The sequence below is a fragment of the Garra rufa genome, chromosome 14 (assembly GCF_049309525.1).
Source record: "Garra rufa chromosome 14, GarRuf1.0, whole genome shotgun sequence".
NCBI classification, from domain to species: Eukaryota; Metazoa; Chordata; class Actinopteri; order Cypriniformes; family Cyprinidae; genus Garra; species Garra rufa.
Window position 1 is genome coordinate 20,570,306 of NC_133374.1, and position 23,144 is coordinate 20,593,449.

At 36.9% G+C, this 23,144-nt stretch overlaps 1 protein-coding gene across 3 annotated transcripts in view; it reads right to left on the minus strand.

The window, feature by feature from the left end:
• myo18ab (myosin XVIIIA b) overlaps positions 1-23,144 on the minus strand; it is a 153,711-nt gene that overhangs the window by 129,265 nt on the left and 1,302 nt on the right. For all 3 annotated transcript variants that reach the window (XM_073818419.1, XM_073818418.1, XM_073818417.1), the window contains exon 2: positions 19,397-20,549. In XM_073818419.1, the coding sequence (XP_073674520.1) occupies positions 19,397-20,428 (1,032 nt within the window). In that variant the 5' untranslated portion in view covers positions 20,429-20,549. The remainder of the gene's footprint in view (positions 1-19,396; positions 20,550-23,144) is intronic.

The window sequence follows — 23,144 nt, forward strand, 5'->3', positions numbered from 1 at the left end:
TTTAACAACATAAAATAAAATTTAAATAAAATAAAACAATGCAAAACACAAAACTAAATTTTAAAATGCAAACAAAAACCTAAAACAAAACACAAAAACAAAACAAATGTAAAACAATGCAAAATAAAACAAAAAAAGTTCAGTTTAACATCATATAAAATAAAATACAAAACGCAAAACACACAATGTGAAACAAAACAAAAACAAAACCCCAAAGCAAAAAACAAAATGGGAAAAAAATAAAAATAAATAAAAACCAAAACAAAACACAATGCAAAATACAAAACAAAATGCAAAAAGCAATGTAAAACAATGCAAAACAAAAAAGTTTCCTCAGTTTAACATTATATAAAATAAATTAATTAAATACAAAACAAAATGAAAACAAAAAAACAAACAAAACAAAAACTAAATGAAAACAAATGCAAAAAAAAAAAACACAACGCAAAAAACTATGTAAAACAAAAACAAAAAAACGTTTCATCAGTTTAACATCATAAAATAAAATAAAATAAAATAAAAATACAAAACCCATTCAAAACACAAAACTAAATTTTAAAATGCAAAACAAAAACCTAAAACAAAACATAAAAACAAACACAAAAAACAAAAAGGCAGTTTCGTCAGTTTAACACCAGACCTGTGACCTACCATTAAGAAAATGTGGCTCAGTGAAATGAAATGGGTTCATAAAAAAATAAAAATAAATAAAAATAAAAGATTGAAGCACAATGTAAGTGACCTGATCAGTCACAAGGCTACACAACCTTTGACCTACCATTTAGAAAATGTGGTTCATTACAAAAATAAAATAAAATAAAATTTTAAAAATGCCTTAATGCATCGTTCTGGTTCAGACATGAGCTGGTCTCACTGTAAAGTGGGTGTGTACTTTCATAAGCACATACTCAGCAGTACTCGAGGTCTGTAAATGCTAAAATAAGGATTTCCCAACTCGCAATCACTCTCACGGTCAGTGGAACATCTGGAAGATAATCCAAATAAAGCTCGTTTCCGTATTACACCGCTTTACGGTGGCTTATCTCTGTGGGGAGGGCCTTCCTCGATTACAGATCGCAGCGTTTTCCAACTGTGATGATAAAGACCTCAGTTACTGGGGTAGACTGGTGGAGAATAGTGTTAGAGAGATGCCAAGACTCACATCGCTCCCTCCCTTGGGTGGACGCTCTGATAAAAGGCCTTTTTGAGGCCTTCCCACAGTCCCATGATCAATGGTAAGGGAGTGATGTAGTGAGCAGCATCCATAATAAGCCATTGGAGTCAGCACAGGATATCACTGACACGCAGCGCGTTTCATTTTAACCAACACGGCCAAGCGTATGAGTCTTGGAACAACATCCAGAGAGAAACAATAAACCATGAGCCATCAGGAATCATTGGTATTTCAGCCCAGACCGCAACCACTCTGGACTGCATGGAAAAGAATAAGCCCGGGGCAATGAGCATTCCTTTCCCTACGCTCTCTTCAAATTGCTTCTATTTCCAGGGGGTTATAAATTACAATTTATAGGACAGAGCGTCGGTTAACAATTCACAAGGCTTTTTACAACAAATTAAGTAATGATTGAAGGGGGGTTGATTCCGATCCTGCGTATAGGATTGCTAAATAAACATTCTGTCATTAATACTCAAGTCGTGGCCAAATGAAAATGCATGTATGGCGTGCTGCTAGATAAACCCCCTGAGAGTCTTTAGAGATATATATTGCTGTGAGAAACCACAGCTTTAGATGCTGAGAACGGTACAATCCGGCCGCCTAAACTAAATCCAGCCTGCAGTAAAAACAGCTGAGCTGATACATGAGAGGCTGTGGGATGTGGAGTGGAAGGAAAAAGAGGGGAATTCTCCTTGTAGAGCCGTACAGAGAGGCCTTTCTCTGGGCTGGGGTCACAGCCAATCACAGTCGTTTCACCAAGACCCTGTGCTGAGTGGGCCTGACCGTGCAGCACATGCAAAATGTTAATGTGTATAAAGTGGGCCTTCAATGGAGCTCTCTGTTGCGTTTTATATTGGGCATTACTCGCAGACAGACCAAAACGAACATAGAAGCAGGACTAAAAAGCAATTACGCTACCAGTCAAAAGTTTCTGAACAGTAAGATTTTGAATGTTTTTTTTAAACACTCTCTTCTGCTCACCAAACCTGCATTTATTTGATCCAAGATAAAACAAAAACAGTACAATTTTAAAATATTTGTACTATTTAAAACAACCACTTTCTATTTGACCATATTTTCAAATTTAATTTATTCCTGTGATCAAAACTACATTTTCAGCATCATTACTCCAGTCTTCAGTGTCACATGATTCTTCAGAAATCATTCTAATGTGCTGATTTAATGTCTAAGAAATATTTTTATTATTATTATCATCATCATCAATATTTAAAACAGCTGTGTACAGCTTTTTTTTTTTTTTTCAGCGAAAGCCAAAGATTTATCTGAAATAAAAAGCTTTTGTAACATTATACACTATACCATTCAAAAGTTTTTGGGGGGGATTATAGAAATGTATACTTTTATTTAGCAGGGATACCTTAAATTGATTAAAAGTGATAAAAACCTTTATAATGTTACTAAAGCTCTTCTAAACTTTCTATTCAACAAAAAAAAATAATTCTGCTCAGCTGTTTTCAACATAATAATAATGTTTTTTTGAGCAGAAAATCTGAATATTATAATGATTTCCGAAGGATCATGTGACTGGAGTAATGCTGCTAAAAATTCAGCTTTGAAATCACAGGAATAGATTACATTTTAAAACATATTCTCATAGAAAACTGTTATTTTGAATAGTAAAAATATTTTAAACATTTTACTGGTTTCGCTGTACTTTGGATCAAATGAATCCAAGCTTGGTGAGCAGAAGAAAAAAATAAAAAAAATTAAAAAAATCATATCTTACTGTTCAAAAACTTTTGACTAGTAGTGGATTTATTTAAAAAAATAAAAATAAAATAATAATAATATTAATATTAATAATAATAATAATAATAATAATAATAATAAATATAATTTTAAAAATAAATAAATAAATAAATAAATCAATTTCATGAAATAAAATATTTCTAAGGGCAAATTAAGAAAATTATCTAAATATTAAAAAAATTACTATTTTGCAAACTATCTTAAAGGATTAGTTCACTTTCAGAATAAAATGTTTCTTATCATTTACTCTCCCCCATATATCTTTCCTCAGTCGAAAAGAAATTTAGGTTTTTGAGGAAAAAAATTCCAGGATTTTTCTCCAGATAGTGGACTTCAATGGGGATCAACAGGTTGAAGGTCCAAATTGCTGTTTCAATGCAGCTTCAAAGGGCTCTACACAATCCCAGCCAAGGAATAAAGGTCTTATCTAGTGAAACAATGTCATTTTCTAAAAAAAAAAAAAAAATAAATAAAACAAAATACAAATTTATATACTTTTTAACCACAAATTTTCATCTTACACTAGCTTTGATTGAAGAACTAACAATGTGTGACTTTTCCAATGTGATTACCTAATGCATAAAGTCGTGGACGCTCATCGCAGAGCTAGTGCAATACGAGCATTTGCGGTTAAAAAGTATATAAATTTGTCTTTAAGAAAATGACAGATCTTTTCGCTAGGTCAGATCGTGTAGAGCCCTTTAAAGCTGCACAGAAACTTCAATTTGGACCTTCAACCCATTGATCCCCACTGAAGTCCACTATATGGAGAAAAATCCTGGAATTTTCTTTTCGATTGAAGACAAACATGAACATCTTGGATGCTGGATGAACATGGAGGCGAGTAAACTCAGGAATTGAATATATTATATATAATGAGGATAAAAGCGATATGGAAAATACATGGATGTATGGAAATCTTAATGCATCAAGTTGCTGTTGCTCACTTCCTGTTTTACAGTGTGGAGAAAGAGGGTGAATGGTCTCACTGCAGCAGACCACCGCGAGACCACTTTCTCATGACATCGATGAAAGGTCCATCCTGACAGGAAGTATCGCAACTCTAATGAGCCCTGAGCCTGGGTCAAAATGCTCGTCTCGTCTGCCACATTCTGCTCTATCCCTTTCCTCTAGAGACTTCCTGTCTAATTGTGAGTATGGTGAGTGAAAGACCAGGTGGCATGAACACTGAAAGTGGTACTTCACATGCATTAACTAGAAAGAAAAAAGTGAAGGAAGTGCATTCTTTAAGGTATGCATTTAGAGGAAATCATTGTAATTTCTAACATGTTACTGGTGTAAAGTACCCAGTCACACTATATAGGCTCTAATCGAAAGGGTCCCTACATCTGCTATGGCATGGCTGTATTAAATCAATGCTGGACAAATATAATCAGATGAAAAAAAAAAAAACTTGATGTTACGTAATCTGTAGCTGTTAAAACAAAATTCCACAGAATTGAACATTCCCATAGTGGGGACTCAAGCGTAAAGATGAAATATGCTGTTTTGGCCCCACCTCTTTGAATCTGACTCTGCTTTCTCCAGAGACCCAGTCGGGAAGTGTCATGTTTGTTCCAAAGCAAATTCCAAAAATACCAAGAATGGAGCTTTAGGGAGGAGGAAACATTTCCAAGCCAATCATAGAAACAAGCAATGAATGCCGTTCACTTCATGATCCCCTTAAAGAGACAGCTCACCCAAAAATAAAATCACTGACTCACCCTCATGTATGTCTACATGCACTTCTGTGAAATACAAAAAAAAAAAAGATTCTGAGAAAAACTGGTAAACAAACACAATTGGACCCCACTGACTTCAATTGTTTGGGGGGGGGGAAATCTCAAAATATCCTACAATAATGTTCCTTTAGTTAACTTAAGTCACTGTACTAGCATGAATTAACAATGAACAATACATTTACTACAGTAGTTATATTAATGATATATGTGACCCTGGACCACAAAACCAGTCTTAAGGTTAAATTTTACAAAACTGAGATGTATACATCATAAGACAACTCAATAAATAAGCTTTCTATTGATGTATGGTTTGTTAGGATAGGACAATATTTGGCCGAGATACATCTATTTGAAAATCTGGAATCCGAGGGTGCAAAAAAATCAAAATACTGAGAAAATCACCTTTAAAGTTGTCCAAATTAAGTTCTTAACAATGCATATTACTAATCAAAAATTACATTTTGATATATTTACAGTAGCAATGACAAAAAATCTTCATGGAACATCATCTTTACTGAATTTCCTAATGATTTTTGGCATAAAAGAAAAATCAATCATTTTGACCCATACAATGTATTTTTGGCTATTGCTACAAATATACCCCAGCGACTTAAAACTGGTTTTGTGGTCCAAGGTCACATATATATAAAATATAGTCGTTCATTGTTTGTTCATGTTAGTTCACAGTGCATTAACTAAATGTTAACAAGCACAACTTTTGATTTTAATAATGTTAATTTTAGCATTCATTAATGCATTAACTAAGATTAATAAATGTTGTAGGAGTATTGTTCATTCTTAGTTCATGTTAATTAAAGTAGTTAACTAATGTTGACTAATGAACCTTATTGTAAAGTGTTACTAATTTCCTTTATGTTCACAGAAGAAAGTCAAACCAGTTTGGAATGACATGTAGATGAGCAAAATTACATTTTCGGGTGAACTATCACTTCAATAAAACATATCAACCTCTCAATGACTCATGAAATATGATGCTGTGGCAACTACAGTTCTGTATCATAAGACCAATGCAATCTATTGCAAACAACTGTACACTGTCAAATCAAGGTCTTTAGCCCCCAAACACAAGTGTATAACTTTTCCACAAAAAAAAAGCATGTTTAGGAGAGGAAAAACTGATGTGAATCAAAAATACCCGCTACTGTGAAAAGCCATTGTGAAACAATGCGGAAAGACTACCGTAACACGTCATCGTATTCACAAGGGAAGAATGGCCATTTAAATCACTTAAAAGCTTATCTCAAATGACGTGACATGCACAGTACGTAAAAACTGGCTCTTTATCCCAGTTCCTGTGCTAGGGCTTCCTGAACACGCTCAATTACTTCCCTCATATCACACTCCTGCATGGCACACCCAGCATTATGACACATGGCACTCTGCCCTAAAGGTCAGCAGGCAAATTAAAACAGGATTACTGTTGGGGAGTAACTAACTGAACTGTGACAAAATACTGCATCACCCTTTTCTGCCAAGCTGTATTATGCACACAGTTTTACAACGGAGTGGATACAATGAAAATATGCTCCTCTTAAAATATACATAAAGTTTACATACTCCTTACAGAATCTGCAAAATGTTAATTATTTTACCAAAATAAGAGGGATCATACAAAATGCATGTTATTTTTTTTTTATTTAGTACTGACCTGAATAAGATATTTCACTTAAAAGATGTTAGCAAATAGTCCACAAGGGAAAAAATAGTTGATTTTATAATAATGACCCTATTCAAAAGTTTGCACACACTTGATTCTTAATAGGAAAGGCCTTAAGGTCCCACAAATTCTTTGGTATTTCAGCATTTTTGTGTATTTGAACCCTTTCCAACAATGACTGTAAGATTTTGGGATCCATCTTTTCAATGAGGGACTCGCATGCAACTATTACAGAAGGTTCAAATGCTCACTGATGCATTAAGAGCTGGGGGGTGAAAACCCTTTGAATTTGAAGATCTTTAGGCAAAATAATAAAAATGTATCTTCATTCTGTTCAAAAGTTTACACCCCTGGCTCTTAATGCATAGTTTTTCCTTCTGAAGCATCAGTGAGCATTTAAACCTTCTGTAATAGTTGCATATGAGTCCCTCAGTTGTCCTCAGTGTGAAAAGATGGATCTCAAAACCATACAAAGGGTTCGAATACACAAAAATGCTGAAAAACCAAAGAATTTGTGGGACCTGAAAGATTTTCGGAAGAACAGCAGGCAGTTCAGCTGTTTAGGACAAACAAGGGACTCATGAACAACTATTACTAAACAAAAAAAAACACAGCTGTGGATCATTCAGGTAACAACACAGTATTAAGAATCAAGTGCATGTAAACTTTTGAAATGGGACATTTCTATAACAATTATTTTCTCTTGTGGACTAGATGTAAATATCTTTTGTGTGATCTGTGATCTTATACAGGCCGGTACTAAATAAAAAAAACAACATGCATTTTGCATGATCCCTCTTATTTTGGTAAAACAATTAACATTTTGCAGATTCTGCAAGGTGTATGTAAACTTTTGACCTCAACTGTAGCTTTGAGATATCCATTTTACGTGTGTAAATCAGTTGACACAAAAGTTTAGCTCCATATTTTCAACCCGTTTATAAAACGGTTTATATTTTTTAGAATGTGTAATGTTGCTTAATAAATACTGTAAATAAATAAAAAAACATGATACCTCAGTTTATGATACCTCATGCATTAACTGTGGTTTTGGAGAGGAGGAAATAAAATGCTGCTGAGGTCCAAAGAAAACGAATGTTTAACTTCAGAGATCAGAAATGCTGAAAAGATTGAGATAATATGAGAGCCAATCAAATCAGGATAGCTTCCTGAACAGAGCTCACGGTCTTGTGAAGTAAAATAATACTGTAAGCGCCAAAAGCTACAGTGCCTGTACACACTGAGGAGGGGTCTCAATCATGCCTCTCAATATCAGCAGAAAATACAAGTTACAAAACGGTCGGCACGATCTCTAAAATCTGATAGTGTGTGGACACATTTAAAGCCAAAAAATAGGCAATACATGCTTTACATGCCCATGTGGCTACATACTGAATTCACCAAACTACTTGTGAAAAACAAATGTGATCAGTATTAAAAATTGTGATTAGTAGTTAAAAATAGCCTCTCATGGTTTATTGTTTTTGTAGAACATTCAACACGGAGTACATCCGCAGGGAGGTCAAAGTCCTCATGGGATCGAGTGATGACAGTGATTGATTTTTTTCCCCTATAGCACATCCATTAAAAACAGAACCTAGAACACATACATGTAGGTCCTGAATGGTTTGTTCTCTTAAAGCACTACGCTTCATAAACGTTTACACAAAACAGAACCTTTAAATTTTCTTCAAAAACTGAACTGACTTCACACAATAGAAAAGTGGTATTATCCATGGAGTGGTAACTATCATCTTTGGTTGGGGGCCAGTAAGAGTTGAAGATTTCCAGCCTCTAGGATTTCTGCGGTTGTTATTTTACATATACTTGCGTATAAAAAACCTAGCTTGGTAAAAGTGCTCCCAGATCTCTCAGAAGCAATGCCAAGGCAACAGAAGTACCAGAACCCACAGGCAGCAAGAGAGAGAGAGAGAGAAACAAAGAGATGGAGGTCATAGAGGGAAAAAAGTGAGAGCGTTTCAGCTGAGGAGCAATTTTGATTTAAAATGGATATTACCAAATGATAGAAGGGGGAAAAAGTATCCAAACTCACTTAATTTATCACAGATGACTCCATTCAAGCACACACTCCAAATTCAAATCATCCTCTTGTTAAGGTGCCCATTTTTAGCACCTCGTAAGTAACGCAGAGGTGTTTGCCAGGGTTATGAGCCATTCAGAATTGAATGACTGCTTTTTAAAGGAGACATCGGATACCCATCTACAACTTGGTATGATTCTTGAGGGTCTTTATGAAAATACTTTGGTTAAAATTCCTCAATGGTTGTGTAAGGGTGATTTCACACTTGTAGTTCGGTTCGTTTGGTTCATTTGGTCTGGACCAAAAAGGAAAATGATACATTTGGTCCTGGTCGACTTAGCGTTCACACTGGCATTTTTGACAGTGAACCTAAAGATATCGAACCTAAAGGCATAGTAATACGTTCACAATTTGATTGATCAGGTTGAATGATGTATATTTTGTGACGGAACTTATCGAACACTCCAAACACAAGGAAACCGTGTGTTTGACTTAAAGTGGGTGTATGACATTAAAGTAACCATACACTGATCGGTCTGCTCAGCACCGCTTTAAGTCAACTACACCTAATGCAATCTGCTGGACTAAGTGTGCTCATTGTTGCATGTGTATGATTTTATTTTTACCACCCGCAAACTCACAGAGAGCTCATAAAAGGCACTTTACCTCCTCGTTGCTCCACGTTTGCCCTCTGCTCATTTTGTTTTGGATACACCGCTTGATCCCTTTGTGAAATCATGTCGCATTATAGCATCACATCTTGTCATTACTTCCTGTTTTTGGTTCGTTTAGAAGTATTTGGTCCGTGTCGCATTCATATTTCATTCAAACTGCACCAGAGTTCGTTTGGAAGCGGACCAAGACCCGTCTTTTCAGTGATCTTGGTTTGTTTGTTTGGTGCGCACCAGGGATCGAATGGCAGCGTTCACACTTACTCAAATGAACGGCACTAACTGAGCAATCGCACGTTCATTTTAAATCGAACCAAACATGACAAGTGTAAACACACCATAAAACAACACCCTTTTACCTTGTCAAAAACAGCTCTGTTTACAGCAAGCTACTAACGAGCTACTGCTGACTCCACCCTTCTGTTTCGTTTTGTGTATTCAGTGGCGCATTACCATCAAAAACAAAACTAATCCATTGCGTCCTCAGTGACTCTGATGTCGGGAGAAAATAAAGACTCTTAAAGTTCACTTTTACATCCAAATACAAAACATCTGCATTGCTTAAAATACGTTGACGCTACAGCTGCTCGAGCGCAGAGAAAATGGAGGACAGCATACAACTGATTGAGGGTGGAAATATGCTAATACGGGGCAGTCTGTCAGAGGATGTGGGCGGAGCCTGAGCAATATGACGTCATACTGCTCAGGAAAATCATAACAGCTTGATAATTGAGATTGTTTAGGATTTATGGGGATTTGAAAAAAAGAGGAGTGAAAGGATTATTATGTAAAGCAAACACCATGTAAATGTAAATTTTGCATGCAATGTCTTAAATTTACAATCTGAACTTGAAAAAAAAAATCTGTTTTTCAACTGAATATTGCCTAACCCCAGAGTTTACAGCAGCAGATGAAAGAATTGTTAAACTGGATTGTGGGCAGTTAGCCCTCTGAAATACAGCATGCGAAAATGCCACAATCATTTAGCCAAACGTTTTCGGGTAGAAAACAATCATTCACTGGTATCTCTTCCACTTAAGTCTACTCTAAGTGGAGAAGAAGAGAAGTACAGCAGTGTGGTGCAGAATGTCCCTGGGGTGCTGTGGGCCAGTCCTGCGGCAGAGACAGGGCCATACTGGCTCCATCTTTCGAGACAAGAACACTACAGTACAATCACCATGTGCTAGGTTTTGCAGCCAGTGATTACGAAACCATACCACACAAAAACTGACATTGCTTATTAATTGTGATGAGAAGTACTGTGATTAGCAAATTACAACTTAATGTTAGAAGTGTATGTAGGATAGACTCTCATGAGAGACTGGCATGCTAATGAAAGCATTTTTGTGGTCTTGATGCTGCCTCCACTGTGTACTGGTAATGATGGACCTCTGAGGTTTGTTAACTGCAACGTCATGCTTTCACATTGCCTGTAAAACAGCATGATGGCATATTGAGGCTGGGTGTCAGAATGTCTGTATTAATTTGTGTGTATACCGGTCTGGGGGCATCTGGTGCACAGCTGTAACTCTTCGGCACACAGCGTCGTGGAGTGCAACCTTGCTGGAGGTCAGTCAGACGTAATGAACTGCCACCCATGACGATGCCTACACAGTCACTTCACTGCGGCAGAGTCAGCAAGAGCCGTTAGCGCTGAAGAACCTGTACTAATGGCTGACTATGTACCTCAAAGACACTGAAAACGCATTGGGTTATCCTCAACAAACAGCATGTGTGGCATAATGTTGATTACCACAAAGAATTATTTGAACTCCTCCCTTGTTATCTTCAGACACAAATCAAGGTTACTTGTGAAGCACTTGCAATGGTAGTAAACAGGGCCCATTTTTGGAGGATTTGAAAGTAATATAAAACATGATGCTTACAATGTTATTCTTTTATTAAAACAATGTTTTATTTGAGGTGTAAAGTTAGGGCCCTATGATTTCTTCAGTATTGGACAAAATGGTGGAATGTATGTTACGGAATTTGCAAATTTTGGATGAATAAATCAAAAGTAGGTCAAAATGCGATATGGACTAGTGTCTGTGAATATTAAGCTGCAAAAATTTAAATATGAATCCTGCATAAATGACACAGACGTCCGGTTTTGTTTACTACACACATATTACCTTATGTAATGATTTGTAATGTTTGTAATGGTATTTGTAGTGGAAGCCACTAGAATTTCTGTGATTTTTTTTTTTCCAGCAGGGAAACGTCGATTCCTTAGGAAGTACACTGACTACTCAACTAGGGAGCTGACTAAGACACACCCCAAGTGTTGGACTTCGATGTCCAGGACTCATTAACTAGAAAAAATGTGCTTCCAGGCCTAAATTTGTCTTGACAGAGACCATCTGACTAGACTGAGAGCTGAAAATAGACGTTTTTTACCTGTTTGTTTCAGCAGGGTCTGTACTGTCCCTATTCTGGCTTCCTCACAGCCATCTCAGGACATCCTGACTACACTGGTCAATGCCTAGAAGAATAGAGGACTTCCTGTATGTTGGCTGTTTTCTTCTAAGGAATAGGGAACAGCGGGAATAACATACCATTCTTCAGCCACTCCAAAGACATTCCTGCAACGAAGGGGAAGTTCCTAGTTGCATTCTTCGCCAAACTCAATTACAAAAGGACATCAAAAATATTTCCAACCAGCAAAATGGCTTGTGTATATTATTAGTAATCAAATTACCAAGAAAGAATAAAGACTGTCCTTTGGTCTTTTGAATTGCGTCAACAATCACCTAGCAACCAAACAAACACCCTAGCGACAAATGTAACAATTTTGTTTCTTCAGTAAAGATCTAGTTTATGTAACAATGTCCTGAAAACACAGTTAAAACTAAGACTCAAACACAGCAACATAGAGCCATAAAGATGTAGAAAGTGAAAGGTCAAGCATGTAGTTCTCTCAATGAAGCAGCAGGGCCCAGCTGTGCCCGTTGGATGAGAGTAAAACCGTCGTGAACTCCATCCGCCTGGCTTTTGTTTGCACTGGGACATGATTGTTTTATGGCTCGTCTTTATTTGGATTAATGATAAAGCTGTTGCTATTTGTTTTCTGAGACAATAGGGCCGAGAAAGGCTCCCGCTGCTCAGTGAGGCCCACAAATCATTGCAGCACTCCAGACATCACTCAGACAAACACAGATCCTCCACAGACACGTGCTACAAAACACGACTAACCGAGACACACCATACCAGAACAAAGGTCCAGCTTTTCACTTCCTGTTTGTCAAATATTCCGTTCCAAACGCACTCTTATAATAAGAATGTGCATTCAAAAATAGTTCACCTATAGGAAACATGTCTCAAGACAGCCCTACTTCAGTGTTTTTTACTTTTTTGTGCTTCATATCACAAGTACACTCCCTAATTGTGGCTTAAACGTTGACGTCAATGGCTGTCTGACAAACTAGGCTGATAGGCATCTTGAAAAGATTTTAATAAATAGCTATCCCTCCATTAAAAATCTGTTACAAGAGTCCAGTCCATAGAAAGATTGTCTCTTCAAAAGATGTGGATTACAATGCTTGATTCATTTGAATCTCATTTATGATCGGTTTTTGATCTTTTAGAAGCGTTTTAGAAGAGTTTTTGATGTAATCAACTATCAATGGAGGGACAGCGATCTCTAAGGTTTCATTAAAGGGTTAGTTCAGCCAAAAATGAAAATTCTGTCATTAATTACTCTCATGTCATTCCAAACCTGTAAGACCTTTGTTCATCTTCAGAACACAAATTAAGATATTTTTGATGAAATCCGAGAGCTTTCTGACCCTGCATAGAACGAAACACAACTGACACGTTTCAGGCCCAGAAAGGTAGTAAGGACATTGTTAAAATAGTCCATGTGACATCAGTGGTTTAACTGTAATTTTATTAAGCTACAAGAAAACTCTTTGTGTGCAAAGAAAACAAAAATTGTGTCAATAATTGCTCTCTGTAAGAACTAGAATCTAAAATCATATTGCGATATCTTTAATATTTACTGACTTATAGGCATGTAAACTTTGGAAAAATAATATTTCAGGCACTCAGGTATGTTCAATGCAGTTGTTTTGACAGAAAGAAATGAGATTCATCTCTAGTTTCAACATTTGTTCTCTCCTCTTTAAAAGAAAAGAAGCATCATATTTATTTATTTTTTTAAATTGACCCACATTGGATTTTGACTATTGAAAAATGTGTAAAATGTAACAATTTACCCCTGACGCCATATTGAAATTCTAATATCTCTGGAACCGAACCATGCATGCCCTTAAAAATGAAAATGCCAAAAGAAATGATTGTTAAGACCAAATATCTAAAAGGCCATTAAGATATCTTTAATACTTCTTGAGTTACAGACATGCAAACTTTGGAGGAGTAAAAACTTGGAAAGTGGCGTTTTCGCGTTTTTGAATGATCACCATTGGCACATAACGCAATAAAGAATGATTGATAAAGTTGACAAGTTTTACTAATAGAGTCACCAATCTCTGTGTAAAAATATAATTTTGATGCTGCCATCTTTCGGCGGTCAACCCTTTGTAATTTGGCTTTGAATCTCTTTTGACAAAATAGTGGATTACTCAGTAAATATTCATCCACACTTAATATTTTGGTTTTCATCACTATACATGTTTATCTTTCTTCAGAAAAAAATATTAGCAAAATCAAAAATTTAAGCTGAGGATGTTTCTGAAATCTGTTTGATTTAACACAGAATAACCTATATGTCTTTAGGGTTTGATGAAAATGACAAGTTTTAGTAGAGTTTGGAAGTGATAAAGTCAAAAGAACGCTACTTCAGACAAAAGAAATGTTTAAAATTAACCTGAATAATCTGATTGGCCAATATATTGGCCTATCACTAATTAGTGCAAATATTGTCTTTTAATAAACTATCACTGCTGTCACTTTCACGTACTAGAGTACCCCCTGCCAAACCCTATTTTAAAACGGCTCCATAACAAAAGCAGCTCAAAATGAATGCTCTCAGAGGACATATTAGATGTTCCAGACAATGCCTGTAGCGCAGCTTGCCAAAAGACAAGAGAGAGCGATAGACAGTGGGGCGAGAGTCAGGGTGACCGGCACAGAATCCTCCCACTGACCTGAGGCCATGTAATGAACCATAATGACTACAGCAGGGAGGCTGACTAAGAACTATGCAGTCCCTCTTGCCTCTTGTTTGTTGGTAAAACCCAAAATAGCCCAGCAGATCCACTCTGGTATGAGATAGAGGCGCTTGCCAGTGACCAATTTGCAGAAGCACATGATGAATCGGTTGGTTCTAATTGTTACGAGACGCTCTGTTACCAAATGGACAAGAATCACTCAAAACTCTAAGCTAAACAAATCTCGGGTTTTCCTGGAAGTGCTGCCACATGATGCTCCCACAAATCTGGCCTATCAATGAGAGTTAAGACTATTCCATAGGAAAAACCATTAGGAAGTCCTTCACAAACATGTGGTTCCATAAACAGGCAAGGCTGATGATCACTTTATTTTTCTAAGCCCATTACAGCAGTATAATACCATTAGCTTGACGTTAGTGCTCGAGCTAAGATTTATCACAAACACAACTGCTCAACCTGGGAAGCAGGTCCTTCTTAGTTTACTCTAGGCTATACAACTCATTTTCTATCATGCAAATGCAGTAATGATTAGGACGATGATTAATCTGATGATAAATCACTCTGTATTTGTGCTGTCAGGCATCTGTAGGTCAGTCTGCCCTTCAGAAGCACAGCTGCTCTTCACCTGCTCTAGGCCATGACTAACTACAAAGAGATGAGGGTCTGTTCAAACAAGTACAAAAACACTTGAACCCAAATGATCACATGGCCAACATTTTACAAAAGTAATTGCCAAAGGCTGGGATTTATAATTTTTTCTCAACCAAGATCACCGATACAGTTTTCTGCTAATTCAATAGATTTTTTTGGTTTAGAGGTGAATTGATTTAATTGTAATCCGTAAGCTGTAAGAATAGCTGTCTGAGCATGTCTGTGTTACAAAGCTCTGACACAAGTCTGCTGTCAAAGAGTTTCTGAAGGAGATGACGCAATTAGTCAACACAGTTAAGTTGTACTTCAAGTATTGTGATTATCTGTTATAGTTGATCCAAAAATGAAAATTCTGTCATTAATTGCTTACCCTCATGTCGTTCCACACCGGACGCGACTTGCGCGGAAAAAACGTGCTATTCGCGCGTAGTTGAACGCTTGAACATTTGAGTTTACTCGCGTCATTCGCGCGTGACATTTTCTTCACAACAGACGCAAATTCGCGTCAAGGGAGGGGCTTCTGCCACTCGTCAGCGGGAAAGTAGTTGTAAAATAGGTGAATGAGCTCAATTTGCCAGCTTTAGCTTGCTTGTAGTCTCAATATGTATGTATATGTAGGTCAAATTGAGTAAAGAGCGTTTTTTAAAACTAACCAGATTATCCGACCTCTTCACTCACTTTATTCCTAGCAAGATCCCTTTTATTCCTGTTTCTACAAAAGTCCAAAGATGTATCGTACAGCTCCGAGTAACCACAGACAGCAACGGTGATTTTGTCCGCCACTGTTGTTTCGGATTTCTGCCTCCGTCACTACTAGAGCAAGCTCCTGATTGGTTAACGCGGCGCGGATTTTCGCCAAAGTTCAGATTTTTGAACGCACGGCAATCGCTTGAAACGCTCAATGCTTGAAACGCTCAATGCGCGTCGCTTCATTCGAGCTATTCGCGCGTTTTGCGCCGCCTCATTCGCGCGTTTCACTCGCGCTTGCCGCTTCATTCGCGTCCGGTGTGAACGCACCATAAAAGACTTTTGTTCATCTTCTTTGTTGAAATCCAAGCACTTTATGACTCTGCATAGACAGCAATGCAACTGACACATTCAAGGCCCAGAAAGGTAGTAAGGACATTGATAAAATAGTTCATGTGTCATTTGTGGTTCAATTGTAGGTATGTAACGATATCAAAATCTCATGATAGTGATATGAAGTCCACGATACAATATTGACTCTGATATTTAAAAAAAAAAAAAAAAAAAGGACTAATGAAGATTTGAAAAAAAAAAAAGAATTTTCTACATTTTAAAGATAAATTATTCCATGTGACATTTGTGGTTCAACCGTAGGTATGTAACAATCTCATGATAGTGATATGAAGTCCACGATACAATATTGACTGTGATATTTAAAAAAAAAAAAAGGACTAATGAAGAATTGGAAAAAAAGAGAGTTCAAAATTGAGAGCTACAATCCATGTTCTTAACGAAGAAAACTTGAATTGATTTGTACCTGAACTTTAAAGGATAACTATTGCCAAAATGCAACCTGGGCTGTTTTTTTTTTTTTTTTTTAATGTAAACGAGACAAACATATCTAAAAGCATAATTACGACAAACGAGCCGTTTTTGAGATTGACCGTGATTTCATTTTGTGGTCAATGGCCAGTGAATGGGGATACTAGGGGCATAACTTTGAGCGCATCAAAATCGATATTTTTTGTTTACACAGAGTTTACTAAAAAGAAAGGTTTTGAACAACTCACTTTCACTGTTTGAGTTTCCGCTCGCAGCCATCTTGCCAGTCAAGAAGTGTTGATCTCCGAATGCGAATGAATGGACTCCATAGGACGAAATATTGGGCTTTTATGAGGCTCTTTTTACAACTAGAAGGTTAATATTGTTTTTGATGAATTAGCCGTGCATTTATATGGAAATATGCTTTAGGAGCTATCCATCCTCGCATTCGGAGATCGACACCTCTTGACTGGCAAGACGGCCGCAAGCGGAAACTCAAACAGTGAAAGTGAGTTGTTCAAAAACTTTCTTTTTAGAAAACTCTGTGTACACAATGTTTTCAATGCTCGAGTTCATGTGTAGAGACCCAGGCGATACTTCGAGCAAAGTGTCATGGTGTGTCGAGCCTTCTTAGTGTTGTAAAAATATCGATTTTGATACGCTCAAAGTTATGCCCCTAGAACTCCCGTTCACCTGCCATTTACCACAAAATGAAATCACGGTCAATCTCAAAAACAGCTCGTTTGTCATAATTATGCTTTTAGATATAAGTTTGTCTCGTTTACAGTAAAAAAAAAAAACTGCCCAGGTTGCATTTTGGCAATAGTTATCCTTTAAAGGGGTACCCTCTTTTAATTTGGGATATATTGCCTCAGTCTAAGTTACATTCACACTAGTGTTTTAGGAAGACAAACAAATTAGAATATAATAATAATAATAATAATAAAAACAAAAAACAATGACATTAATAGCCATATATTGTAAAACAATTGCACTGTAAAATAAAAGAAAATTAATTTTCCATAGGTATATTATTTTGCTTTACACTACAGTAGGGAAATTATGATACTTCTTTCCTAATTTTGACACTTGAAAGAGGCATTTAGAATTTGGACTGCAGTAACATTACCCATTTAAACCACTAGCTTCAGCAATTCATGCTGCACTTTTAAGATTTTATCTTAACGGAAAACTGAATGTGAAAACAAAATGTGACCACGATAACATCGAGACAGTTTTGCCATCACAATACTGATAATATCTTTACTGATTATTATCCCTATTCAACCGTGATTTTATGAAGCTATGAGAATACTTTTTGTGCATGCGTCATGGTACTGTTGTGAACGCATGTCAAAGACTGAAACGGAAGAGAAGAAATTGTTGAATAGTCATTATTTTTGCATTTTGAAAGCTCTTGGATTTCATCAAATATCTCTTAAATTATGTTCCAAAAATGAACAAATGTCTTACAACAGGGTCCTGGAGGGCCGGTGTCCTGCAGAGTTTAGCTCCAACCCCAAGTAGACACACCTGAACCAGCTAATCAAGCTCTTACTACGCATAATAGAAACTTCTCAGAAGGTGTGTTGAAGCAAGTTGGAGCTCAACTCTGCAGGACACCGGCCCTCTAGGACAGAGTTTGGACACCCCTGTCTTACAGGTTTAGAGATTTAAAAAATTTATTTATTTAACTGTTTACATACAAATACATATCATTTTTTAATATATACATGTGTGTATTTATATACATAATTAATATACACAGTACACACTTACAGTATGCGGACAAACTTATTTTGATTTGATGAATCACAACTAAGCTCTAATTTAAATGTTATTTAGTATTTTATTTAAATTTATTTGTTGATTTTAATTGGCCATTGCATTTCTATCACAATCTTGTAAACCCAGAGCAGTGTTCTTGTGAACCCTTAGAGGATTGTGAACCCCCCGAAGAAATTTACAGTAGCTGCAAAGGGATCATTAAAACATTAATTTTGAGCAAACAGCAAACTGAAGGGAATGACTGTTAAACAGCCAACACCTTTCTTCCCCATATAAACATATTTAATGATTCAGATGCACTCTGATTCACAGTTTCAAAGCCATTTGGGTGTCACACCTCTCTGTTGTGTGCTCTCCTATTTCACAGACAGCTCCAGAACACCTTTAAACAAATTATCGAGGTCTCCAAACTGCACGTTACTCAGCAAAAGAGTATGTTAATTGAATGTACCATTTCCCAAGCAAGTAAACAATACTGCTTAATGCTAGGAATCCAATCCAATGAGTGTAGTTATCAAAGAGTCTTACATAATGTGCTCAGCGGTTACTGTAGGAGGAAGCTTTGAGTCGTGTCAGCATCAACATGTGCAACTTGGCATGACAGCATGCCAGATTGGATCAAGCCAAGTAGTGGCACACATGCTAGTTAATAAAGACACAACCTCCGCCCATCCTCGGGAAAATAAAACATTTACGCCAAAGTGGCGTTCTTATCTGTTATCCAACAAGGAAGCAGCGCATAGCATAACTGATAAGTTTCAATGGTTTCCCTCTGTCAAGGAAAAACGAAAGAGCGGGGCCGCCCATTCATCATCGTGCAAGAAAATGCGCCTGACCAGCGTCAACAGCAAGTGCAATTTATAGTTACATACCAAAACGGAACTGTGGACTGTGCCGTTGCATGTGAAATTTCCATGGGGAAAATTCTGAATTTACTATCGAGTATCCAACTATTGCACAACAAACTGCGAAGAAAAAAGCAAACAAAACTCTTTCAAAGCCATCACTTGTGGAAAGCTGGAGAAAGAAAAGATTCTGTTAGACACATTGTGACAGATGTTCATCCTGGAAAGGAATCTGCTTCCTGTTGCACAAGAACATGTTCATTTTAAATGATGTGCTTGTACTCTCGAGAAGAGCCAGTTGGCTCCATATGTGTAAGAGCTGGGCAGGCTTGTGGAGAGTTGCCTGGAAAGACTGCGATCATGAACGAGTGAAGAAAGAGAAAGTGTGGACTTACGTCAAATGCTTCCCGACGCAGCCCTTCGGTGTTCCTCAGCCAGCATCGGCTCAGCTCGCTCAGCTCCAGGATGGGCTGAACTTTGAGGCGCACAGTGTCGCCTGATTGCCGGATCATCTCCACAATCTCATCCCTGTTCTTGTTCTCCACATTTCGCCCATTGATCTCCACCAGCCTGTCTCCAGGAACCAAACCAAGAGCCAGGTCTTTGGTGCCAGCACCTGGTTCTGCAAAGTGGACCACTCTGCGATACACCCCTCCATCCGTGCCACGGTCCAACATGGTGGTGCGCCGCAAGGAGAATCCAAAATCTCCAGTGTTCCGCCTCTGTAGAACCAGCTCCCGAACTTCGGGCGTCTGCGGAGGCACGACAGCAGGCAAGCGGAGATCCGCTGGAAACGTCTTATCCACAATCTCAGGAATCTGCACCTTTTTTCCAGAAGGAGGCTGTTGCTGATGATGTTGATGCTGAAGACTTGGTTTACGTTGGGGGTCAAAGATCTTGATTTCTACTTGTGGAGATGGAGCAGCCGAGTTCTGCCCAGAAGGTGTGGAACCTTCGGATGGACTTTCATCTTTATTCCTCTGAGAGAAGGAGAAGCGCTTCATGATGGAACCCATTTGTGAGTTCTGCATGGCGAGGGAGCCGAATCTGGCTGCCCGCTCCTTGACAGAGCTCCTGTGGACATCTTGGCTGTAATCACCCTTCAGATCATCGCTGGAACTGGCCGCACTGAGCTGGTCTGCATCCAGGACCATGCTGCTGCGGTTACTGAGGCCATCCGACTCTATGTCAGTCAGGTTGAGCTCAGTGCTGCTGGCGACTTTAATAGGAATCGGGTTCGAGATCTCCAACTTGTTCTTGGAGTCCCGTTTGGAGCTCCGGTTGAGATTGAAGAAACCTCGTCTCATGCTCATCTCATCGAGGCTTCGCAGCTCAGCTGCTGACATCCGTTCCCTACGGTCTCTCTTGTCTTTTTTCTCCTTCCTAACGCCATCCTTCTCCTTGTCTTTTTTCATCAAGTTAAACATACTGTCCCTGAAAGTAGTCTACGTTCCACTATAGAAGCTCCAATGTTTTCACAAGTAAGCGATTTTTCCATACAGAGACAGAGTGGCTTCTGCACATCCAGAATGGATTACTTATGGCTCCCTGAAAAGAGAAAAATAACAAAGCATCAATAATCGTATCATTTTTGATGTTTCCTTGGACAATTAAAATCTTTTAGACACCAGTCAAATCATATTTCCCTACTGAGCTACAAATGAACATCCTGCTTTACAATACCCAATAATTTTGTATAAAAGTAAAGCCAAATTATCTAGAAATGACTGAGTGAATTTCTGTACCATAATGTGGCATGACAATATTTACCAGAACAGCAATATTGACTGGTTTTAGAGTAATGAAGATACCATATCATTATTTCATGATAAGGATGTGAAACAAACAGGGTTTAAGGCATTAGGGAGGTGCTATGAAAGCCACGGGCCTCTAACATTCCTATTTTCCCACCAGCGGGAGACTTCATCATCCAAACAAGTTCCATTAACAAGGGGCCAAATTCTTCCCCATAATACAGGAAGGCAATTCAGGCAATTCTTCCCCATAAAAGGCTTTATGCAACGCATGCCTAATGCAAGGTGATACTACCTAATACTACCTACTCTACTAGTTCTAGTACTACTCATAATTTGAGGTCAACATTAACATATACACTTCAAGTCAAAAGTTTCTGAACAGTAAGTTTTTTAAAGAAGTCTCTTCCACATTTAATTGATCCAAAATTCAGCAAAAGCAGTAATATTCTGAAATATTTTTACTATTTAAAATAACTGCTTTCTATTTGAATATATTTTAAAATGTCATTTATTTCTGTGATCAAAGCTAAATTTTCAGCACCATTACTCCAGTCTTCAATGTCAGAAGAAACATTTTTTTTTTATTGTTATTATCATCAATATTTAAAACAGTTGAGTATTTTATTCAGGATTCTTTGTTGAATAGAAAGATCCAAAGATCAGCATTTATCTGAAATAAAAAGCTTTTGTAACATAATACACTACACCGTTCAAAAACTTGGAGTCAGTATAATTTTTTTATGGGGGGGGGGTAGAACTTAATACTTTTATTTAGCAAGGATGCTTTAAACTGATCAAAAGTGATGATAAAGGCATTTATAATGTTACAAAAGATTTCTGTTTCAGATAAGTGCTGTTATTCTGAACTTTCTATTCATCAAAGAAATCTGAAAAAATTACTCAGCTGTTTTCAACATAATATTAATAACAAAAAAAAACAATAAATGTTTTTATGAGCAGCAAATCAGAATATTAGAATGATTTCTGAAGGATCATGTGACTGAAATAAAGATGATAATAATTCAGCTTTGAAAATAACAGGAATAAATAACATTATAAAATATATTCAAATAGAAAACCGTTATTTTAAATTGTACCAATTTGTCAAAATTTTACTGTTTTTGTGGTACTTTGGATCAAATAATTGCAGGCTTGGTGACCAATAATAGACTTCTTTAAAAACATTTAAAAACTTTTGACTGGTAGTGTAAAAGCAAAAAACTACATGTAGCTTGTATAAACAATAAAGGCATTATCATTTATTATGATAATAATGCTATAATGCTCAGTGCATTGGTCCAATGAGTTATTCTCATTTACATTAGCATCAGTCTCTTAATAGCATAGAATATTAGCTTGATTTTTTTTTACCCTCATGACAGTTTTGAATATGTTTAGCATGTCTGAACTAGCTTAGAAAAGAAAAAGTCTCCTACAAAACAGTTCTATGGTAACCCACTTCCAAAATGCAACAGCATTTATTTAAAATACTAAACTTCTGTAACAATATTAATGTCTTTGCCATCACTTTTGATCAATGTAATAAATCCTTGCTGAATAAAATTATTCATTTAAAAACAAAGTACTTTTGACAGACAGTATACACACAGTTGAAGGTCAAAAATGTACATACACCTTGCAGAATCTGCAAAATGTTAATTATTTTACCAAAATAAGAAGAATCATACAAAATCCATGTTATTTTTTATTTTATACTGACCTTTAGTGATAGTTGCTCATGAGTCCCTTGTTTGTCCTGAACAGTTAAACTGCCTGTTGTTCTTCAGAAAAATCCTTCAGGTCCCACAAATGCTTTGGTTTTCAGCATTTTTGTGTATTTGAACCCTTTCCAACAATGACTGTATGATTTGAGATCCATCTTTTCACACTGAGGACAACTGAGAGACTCAATTGCAGCTATTACAGAAGGTTCAAACGCTCACTGATGTTTATGCATTGGTTTTCTTTCTGAAGCATCAGGGAGTGTTTGAACCTTTTGTAATAGTTGCATATATGTGACCCTGGACCACAAAACCTTAAGTCTTAAGTCGCTGGGGTGTATTTGTAGCAATAACCAAAAATACATAGTGTGGGTCAAAATTATTGATTTTTCTTTTATGCCAAAAATCATTAGGAAATTAAGTAAAGATCATGTTCCATGAAGATTTTTTGTAAAATTCCTACTATAAATATATCAAAATGTAATTTTTGATTAGTAATATGCATTGTTAAGAACATAATTTGGACAACTTTAAAGGTGATTTTCTCAGTATTTAGATTTTTTTTGCACCCTCAGATTCTAGATTTTCAAATAGATGTATCTCGGCCAAATATTGTCCTATCCTAACAAACCATATATCAATAGAAAGCTTATTTATTGGACTTT